At 40.3% G+C, this 9,339-nt stretch overlaps 1 protein-coding gene across 8 annotated transcripts in view; it reads left to right on the top strand.

The window, feature by feature from the left end:
• Positions 1–6,498, top strand: part of ATP2B2 (ATPase plasma membrane Ca2+ transporting 2) — a 172,210-nt gene extending 165,712 nt beyond the window's left edge. For 6 of the 8 annotated variants that reach the window (XM_044451477.1, XM_044451476.1, XM_044451479.1 and 3 more), the window contains one exon: positions 6,190–6,498. In XM_044451477.1, coding sequence (XP_044307412.1) covers positions 6,190–6,498 — 309 coding nt within the window. The remainder of the gene's footprint in view (positions 1–6,189) is intronic. The other 2 variants (XM_044451482.1, XM_044451483.1) reach the window with 1 other exon arrangement.
• Positions 6,499–9,339: the final 2,841 nt, after the last annotated feature.

Here is a 9,339-nt window from a genome sequence, read left to right on the forward strand (position 1 = left end):
AAGCCAGGTAAACATTCGAGTATAAGCCCATGTGCTACCTACTGTTGTACCACTGAAAACTGGCCATGCTTATTTAAACGGCATTGTTGTGATAGGAGTGATAGTCTACATTTTATCAGGAGGTGGGTGTTTTTTTCTTTCTTTTGATGGAGGTAAAAATCTGCAGTATCTAAAAGAAATGTATTTTATCCTTTCTTTGCCAGATGCAAACATTTAAGTCTCACTTCCAGGGTGGGGCAAAACTGAAGCACTTTTTTATTACAGCAACAGAGAAGAAAGAAGTGGAAACTCAAAAGTCATGTCAAAGTGTCCTGAGATGTTGTCCCCAACCCCTCCCTAGTCGTTTGTGAAGAGCAGTTTTTTCTGTTGTTTCCATTCCTGTAAGACAAGGGAGCCGCGCACCTCATTGTTTGTCATCATCCATGCCAAGCCGTGTCCTTTCATAAACGATGTTCATTACCATGCAGTTGGTATAGCTTTCTGTTATATCCCCAGGTGCATACATGTAAAGCAAACTTCCCCTTACCTATATAATTATATAGCTTCAACTTTGTCACTTCTGCCGTCACAAGCCTCAGTTTTAGTGTTCTAGTTAAGCTATATTAATACACTTCCCTAAATTATACATGCCAAATTTTAAAAGATTAGTGAGCATAAACATAAATATAGAGAGGGCTGATCTCACAGGAGCTGCACCTGAATTTGGAACATTTCCATTCCCAAAAGATAGTCTTACAGAATAAAGCTAAACTGTGTTTTCTTAACTCTCTCAATCTCAGAAAGCACTTTGGAGATATTGCACCAGCTCATGTAATATTTTTCAGACATTTTCTTTAAGAGGTTATCATGCTAGAACCCTGGTGCAGACGAGGGTGCATTCTGGTGGAGGCAAGTATCTTGTACAGTCAGAGATGGCTAGTCAAAAATTACTCTTGGGAAAGAGTAAGTCAGGGACCGCCTGAGTCCGTCCTCCGTGCCTCCCATCCCCACAAAGCCCGCAAAGGCAGTTCAGCCACCAGTTCAGCCACCAGTTCAAGGATGCAGCAGCCTCACGCAAGCCCCTGACTGCCGTGCAGCACCTTTGCATGCAGAGGTGAGATGGCCAGACCAGGAGCTCGGTCTGCTTGCTTAACTGGGGGTAGGGCACTGTCCTACCCACCCTGCTTGCAATTACTATATACCTTCTGGGAATAGTGCAAAAAAATCTTTGAAAAGTTAAAAAAAAACAGCAAACCTACGGCTACTTCTGTGTTGCTTCGTGGGCATATTAACCTAATAAGGCTTCAACTAGGGGATCCTGCAGTAGTATTTATCCCAACCATTCCCCCAGTCCTTATCACATGTATGGCAGCAACCATTCCACTAGTACCACTCCTACCAATAGTAATGACAGTAGCAATATGAGTCGTATAATTAACCTGTGCGCAAAGATATGCATATAATGTTACACATCTAGCATTGCTTTTTTGATCCTGGATTTTTCATACATAGCGTGAATATATTTAGTTTGTTTATGTTAACATTCTTATCCTTCCCTTGTAGTATGGAATGTCATGCTGTAGAACAGGGTTCCTCGAACTATGGCCCGCGGGCCAGATCCGGCCCGCCGTGCCCATTTATCCGGCCCGCCATAGAGGTTTTGGACTTGCCGCATGCACGCACACATGTGCACACGGCAAGGCGGGGGCTTCTCGTGCAGAGATCGTTTTGGGCTCGCTCGGAGAAAAGGATCTCCTTGACAGCAAGCCAGCATCTCGCCACACGTGCACATGCACCCCCCCCGGCCCGCGCCCCCCACCCACACCGCCTTGCCGGCTCGTGCTCATCACTGGCACCTTTCAACTGGCCCCCTATTTAAAAAGTTTGAGGACCCCTGCTGTAGAACATAGTCACCTTAAGAATGACAAATATAAATAAAGCCCTTTCGACCCAGTAGATACTGCAAAAGTACTAGGCACAGCTGAATTCAAGGCACAAGTTGTAAAGCCAGCATTAGATTTTAATAGGATAAGCTTTAAATGTTTAAAAGCATCAGAAATCTGTAGGTAAAAAGTTTATATCAGAATGCATACCCCCCTCTAAGCACACTTTTTTTCCTCCCCATTCTTCCCTGATTCCCTGCCATCCTGTACCTGCTGTTGGTTAAAGATGCAGTACCAAACTGGGAAGCAGTTAGATGAACTTTCTGGTTCTCCTGTGATAATGCTGGATAAAGCAGAAATTTAAACAGGACCAATAGCAGGGGACTAAACAAAAGTTCTTGAGCCAAGTGATAACAGGAGCAGCAGCAGCAGCAGCAGCAGCAGCAATAATATCAATGGAGGCAAGTTTCTTTTAAGGAATACACAGTGTTTCCCAAAAGACTCCCCATGCCTCACATGTACACTGTTCCTAGCCCCCGTTTCCTGCAGCATCAGCACCACCTTTTATTTCCATAGTAGTAGTTCTTGTCCTTAGTGAGTGAGGCATCATTATGCAAACTTGTGGTTTTGGCCATGTGATGACATCACTGAAAAGAAGATAAAGCCAGTTCAGAGTGAAAACATTACCCTCACTCTGAACGGCCAGCACTATTTATCAGTGTTACTAATACAAAATGGCACTGAATCTCCAGCAGTAGCCACTGCTTCCCACTCCTGTGGCTCAAGGTTCAGGAGGCATTAGTGACCTGGATATGTCTTTGGCACACTACCTTTCTGCATCCTCCTCTCCGGTGCAGTTGCCTAAAGTCCTCCAAAGGTCAGCAAAAGGGGACAGTGTTTTGCTGGATTATAAAATCTTTAGAGAACCTCCACCATCGCTGCCGCCGCCACCACCAAGTTCAGACCAGCCATCACAGGACTCCTGACCCAGCAGTTACAATTCTGCCTACCAACATTCTAGTTCAGAGGTGGGCAGTTTGGGCTTTGGCCTTCAGCTTCCACAAGCCCCAGCCAGGATAACTAATGGTGATGGAAGATGAGAGTGGCGGGACAGGCACAGGTTGCCTACCCTTATTCTCAATTCCAAGCACATTTATTCAAAAGGAAGTTCATATTTTTTTCAATAGGCTTTCATAATAAGTGCACTAAAGATTCCAGTCTAAGGAGGTAACAAATGTTCTGAGACCACACAAGGGCCTACACATAGTGGCTGTAACAGGTGGTGCCATGAGGCATTTTGAAGTGCAGTGGATCTGTAAGAATCTGTGAGCATGTCTTCAGAGAGGAAGACACATCTACAGGTGCATGTGCCCCCCCCACACACACACAATCATGTTTTTTCTATTATATTATTATTATTACGTAAAAACTCCCTCATAAAATGCAGGCACCCGGAGCAAGCACTAATAAAAACTCAGAGTTAAGTTTACAGGGTTTGATTGCAATCCTATCGTGATATAAGCTCCGTTAACTAAGTGGTGCTTTCATCCACATAGGTTCAACTTGTTTTTAAAAAATGAGCTTGTACAAAAACTTACAGCCAGCTGAAATGAAACATTTAGCTTTCAAGTAGGAATGTGTACAGTCTTGTAATGATATGCTACCATTTCAAGGGCTAGGATGAAGGAAGAAAGCCCTCAAAAGAGAGGAATGAAGTGCTTAACTTACTCTCTGAATTATTTGATGTTAATTTGCCACCAAAAAAAAAAAAAACATAAAAGTTGAACCTCATTGTCTCCTCTTTCACTTTCTTGAGAAAGAATAGTCCATCAGTTCCAAGGTCATCTGGCTGATGTTTTTGCTGCTACTCACTTGGCTTCCTTCTCTATATTCCTTCTTTACCTCACCACTAACTACAACCCCATAAGGCGGCAGTCCCCTGCCCACCTAGGTTGTCAAAATCCAGATATGGAGAGACACTGTAACTAGTGAAGGACAAATTTCACTCATGTCCTCATTTTTATTAAAGTTGAGTTTGCTCCATCCTTCTTACACATTAGTTTGCATTTTTAAGTCCACACGAAAATTAATATAAATTTTGGTGTGCATTTCTCAAAATGTATGCAGTTTTGTATGCATTTTGTACACATTTTTTCAAATTATATGCATTTTGCAGACAAATTTCCCCTATGATGATGATGATGCTCATTATCATCATCATCATTATTATTCATTTCTATAGTGCCCCACAGCTGAAGTTCTCTGGGCAGTTCTTGTGCACAATTCCCTGTAAGATACTCCTTTTCCGCCCAGGCTTCTGTTTTAAAAAATATATTCATATTTTTTGATATCTGAACTTACAAAAAAGTGAACACATCAATGTTTAATTGCATCCCATGTATGGGGCTGAGTAGTGCAAATATGGTATGTTTGCATAAAAAAAAATATGCACAATTCTCACCCATCCCTAATGGTAACACTCCTGTAATTATGTGAGCAGAGGCTACAGATATTCCGTTCCCTTTGCTTCCTCCAGTTTCTCCAGTTCCAAGTGGCCACAGAACAATTCTCAGATGCTTGTTTCCATCTTAAGTACCATATTTTACTTCTGGAGCCCTTGCTTATGTCATTTTAAAAAAATCTAATGGACTTTACCTTTCCTTAATCAAGCTTTGGCTCATGTCATATATTCAGAACAAAAATCTATTTGAGGTTTCTAGAAACCAAATCATTCCTTTAGAGCAACCCCTAACTAAATTTGGAGTGGTGCACTCTTCCTGAGTTCAGAATATGGCATTTTTAACTTTGGCTGGGGACAAATTTGAGATAGGAGGCCACAGGATTTTCAATAAGGCACATTTATGGCCCTTAGACCCTTGGCAGGCACTCCGGCCAGCAAGTGGTTGCTCACTGCCTCCCTGCCACTTGCTTCTCATTCAGAGTAGTGGCGATACTTTACGCCATAATTAGGAGACAAATAAAAAGCTCCGGAATCCTAGAATCCATTTATAGTCATAGCACATTTCTCAACAGTTTGCATATTTGCCATTCTGTTTTCTCCTCACTGATTTTTCCCTTCAAGAAACACTGTCTTCTTCTCACCAGTAATATTTAGTAAAAACCTCTGCATTGGCAAGAGAAAAAAAATCTAGACTGCTCTAGATTTTTGTCAAGGACAGCTCCCTGTTCCTTCCTGGTCCAGCAATGCCCTCTCCAGTCCCCGCAGTTCACTGCAGGCTTTGCAAAATGGGGCATGAGCTGTTGGCATCCTGTATTTCTGAAGTCCTGCTGCTGACTTTTCCCATGTTCTGACAGCTTAAAAATGGAAAGCCCAGAAAACACCCAACCTAATTAAATGGACATCGTTCAAGTACTGCAATGTACCACCTTATGAACTTAAGTTTTTGAACCATGTTCACCCGTGAGATAGAGAAAATGAAGGAATCTGATATTTTACAATCCACTTCTATGAAACTCAATCACTAAATAATTTTCTAGTCTTAATTGCTGACTAATAAACATTTTAAACAAATGGTTAGAACAGTGGGTCTATACTCGAGTGTTTACCTCACATATGCATGAAGGAAGAATAAAAGTTGAATCAACAATTACATGTTCACATTATCCAGGCTTCCAAGTGTAGTTGTTGTGTGCCAGTTAGCTGTGTTTATGTGATAACTGTGACTTTTTTCCTTTCCTGTACAGCATGCTTTTGCCTATTTGGTCTGCTTGGCTTTGTGTGCTCTCCTGGCTGCTTCATTTAGATCTTGCTTTTTAAAAATGTTTGCGTTTCTGTCCCTACATATGGCTCCTGTGTTTGTCTCTCATACCTCTCCACCCACCTGTCTCTGTGTTTTGTGCTTTCTTGTTTGAGATGTGCAGTTTGTCTTGTGGGGCGGGGCAGGGGAATCCTGTATTAATAAGCCTTTAAAAAATTACAAGCTTTCTTACTCACTGCAAAACTACCAACATGCATGGTTCTACATTTGCATTGGAATTAACATGGCTTGTCTTTTACTAGGGATGTACCACATGAGTGGATGTTTGCGTTCTTTAGCCAGTGCTTCCCATCAGTTCTGAGAGCAGTTCTGATGGCTTTAAACTCCTATGGTTTTAACATTGCAGTTGATTCAGACACTCAAAATGCACAAAACCGAGCCACTCGTGTATACATTGAGCTTCCAGAGACTATGGACAACAACTGCCTGCTCTGCTCTGCCCTAACCATACGCCACATCTTTTCACCTCCCAAATCGGTCTCTTACGCTGGGGTGGCTTGCCAAGGTGGTTGCCACTGACATCTCTCTTATCTTTTCCCTCCTGTCAGATCCGCGTCGTGAAGGCATTCCGTAGCTCTCTCTATGAAGGTTTAGAGAAACCAGAATCTAGAACCTCCATTCACAACTTTATGACTCATCCTGAATTTAGGATAGAAGATTCCCAGCCCCATATTCCTCTCATTGATGACACTGAACTAGAAGACCCTGCACTCAAGCAAAACCCAAGTCCACCATCTTCTCTGAACAAGAACAATAGTGCTATCGACAGTGGAATAAACCTTACGACTGACACAAGTAAATCAGCTACCTCTTCTAGTCCAGGAAGCCCTATCCATAGCCTGGAGACATCACTTTAGCTGAAAATGTCACTGCAAATATATTACTATCAATCATATTGTATACATAGACTGATATGTATAAACAGTGCTGGCTGACAAGCTGTTTGAACTTCTATTCACGTTGAAGAGAGAAAGAAGAACGAACGAATCACTCATCACAGTGGTTTTGGGGGAGGAGCGAATGGTTGATTTCCATATTCCCCTCTTGCCCCCTGCAGAAACAAATAAAAACAGTGCAGACGCCCTCCTGCATGAATGTGCTACCCACTTCCAGACGCCCCTTCTTTTTACTCCTTAAGCAGGAAACGCAGAGGACTCGTTTGAGGCTATTTATCCAATTCACTGGTCTATGAGTTTTGTTTTTGATTTTTTTAAATGCTTGTGTGGCATGGACTCCGTTGTATAGATTAATTTAAATGATCTTTTTGAAGTTGCAAAGCTTAACTTGCACAGTAGATTTGCACCAGTTGGACAGAGGAACCTAAAATAAGCATTTATGAGACTATATATAGAGATATATAAATAATATATTATAACTATATATGTGTATATATCCTTTTATATATATATATATAGTTATATATAATATTTCTTTGTTGGCATGTTGCCTTTTTCTGCTCAAATTGCTCTATTTTAACTTATTTATGTCCTAAAAATAAAGAATGTAATTTGTTTACAGAACTGTAGATAATATCCTTAACTATTTGTAGGGTTAAGACAGCACTTCCTGCCGAGATAATATACAAATGGCTCGATTCAATGAAAACTTCTGTAATACGGCACCCTGGATGTTTTATTACAACTGTGATCAGATTTTTGCCTGATAGGTTTTTTGTTTGTTTGTTAAATGATGTAGATATTGCTAGCATATAACAAAAGAAGCCAAAATATAACACACTGGATGTAGCATCGTGATCCTATATAGAGGGCGATGAAGCAGAAAGGCTTCCTTTGTTTTAAATACAAATTTAAATAATCAGTTTTTTTGCGCTCTCTCTCTCTCTTTTTTAATGAATTGTTTGACCTTGTTTTGATGCAGTACTCCATGAGGAGGCCATTTCCTTATTTGAGCGTATTACAATGGCTTCGTACACATTTTTTTAAAGATTATAACAAAGCTCAGTGGAGTCTCTGAATATCACTTAAAGTAAGTTATCCTTGGCTTTGGATGAAGATCAGTAGCAATGAAATAGCGTGTGCTAATTCTGTTCTGTTAGCAGCTTAGGCATTTATTTCATGCAAACTAGGGGCTGTTGGCATTTTGGATAAGAGCCGCTATGGTCTGTTGCTTTGATATGAAAAAAGAAAAAGGAAAGGAAAACAATATCATTTTCTGCACTTTGTAGACCAGAATGAAACTTTATGACGTGTATACTGAAATATGCTTTGTGTGATTATTTTAAAACCAAGCTTGTCTTCCTGTAGTCATAGAAGTATCCAGTAGCAAATCCACCAATGTTGTTTTCCCTTTCCACTGTGCTTTCCTCAAGGAAAGCCACTGGACCTCCTGCAATACTGGGTGAGATTTTTGTTTTTCAAGATGGTAACAGCCCCGATTATTTAGACGCTTAGATAATTGTTACGTCAACCACTTGAATGCAAAGCACTTTGTGGGTCACAGATTTTTCATAATGACTTTTGTATTTAATACAAGTTTGCTTCAAGACTTTTCAACATATAATCTTTTCCATACAATTGTACAGTGCAAAAGACATTTTGATTAACACAATCAGTTATGCCAGAACAGTTGGGTGAAAGGCTCTTTTAATGAGCTCCAAAACTGTATCTCTTGTCATATTGCCTGCTGTTTTAAAGCTGGCTAATAAGGTGGAGCAACGCTGTAGTCAGAAGAACTATTACAAGCCAGAAACTCTTCAGCCGAGGTGAGATTCCCGGCCAAGCTGCTGCTTGAAATGACTATATTCTGAGGCCGTAACATGAGTATTCAGCCAGGTAAAGCTCTAACCAGCCTGAATTGCCAGCTTCTGGACTTTTATAAGAAGCTTTTAATGTCTTTTGGCTCTACAAAACTCATTTTGATCCAAACGTCTGGCAGAACAGCAAATCTTCCCAGGCTTACACAATTCTCTTCTCAACAAACAGTGTGGCCCGTTTCTTAACTCGCTAGCTGGCATGAAAACCATTGACCAGCTTATTTGTAGACTCAGACTGAAAGTCTATGAATTAGTCAGGGTTCAGCCTTGGATTATAAATAACAGTGACTAACTTTTATGTAACGCTGAGGTTCTATATTCTACTTGGGATACCATATTTGAAAAAATAAAATAAAATCTATATACAGGGAAAAGCATGTAGCTTTGGACTAAAGCATCTACAAAATTGTTGGTACTGGAATACTTTTCATTTTCAACATCTTAATACTGATGATTTGCCTTTTATTTCAAGCTTGTTTTTTGTCCAGTTCCTTTTTTTGATTTTTATTTCATTTTGTGTGTGCACGCGTTGGAATACTGCTTCTTAATAACTAGTAGGGTACCATTTGCAGACTTGAAAAACTCTATAAAAGGAACCAAGACTTCATTCTGTACATATATAGTTAAAAGAAAGAAAAAGAAAGAAGAACATATATTAACTCTCATGCATAGGAAACTTCAGATTTTGTCACCAGAAACCATGCTTTACATATATGATAAGACTTTTAATAAATAGAAGAGAAGAGAAAGCAGATGAGTTGTAACAATCATTCAGCTACCAGTTGTGCTCCATGCTCTTTTTCTTTATTGCTTGGCCTCTCTGTGAATGGAAGAACAGATCAAAAAAAACCCAAAATGGTCTGTATATTGAAATTCACTGCAATACATAAAATGCTTGCTCTTTACGTACTGTACCTAAAAGCAT

Source organism: Varanus komodoensis, unplaced genomic scaffold (assembly GCF_004798865.1).
Source record: "Varanus komodoensis strain SLA01 unplaced genomic scaffold, ASM479886v1 scaffold6_2, whole genome shotgun sequence".
NCBI classification, from domain to species: Eukaryota; Metazoa; Chordata; class Lepidosauria; order Squamata; family Varanidae; genus Varanus; species Varanus komodoensis.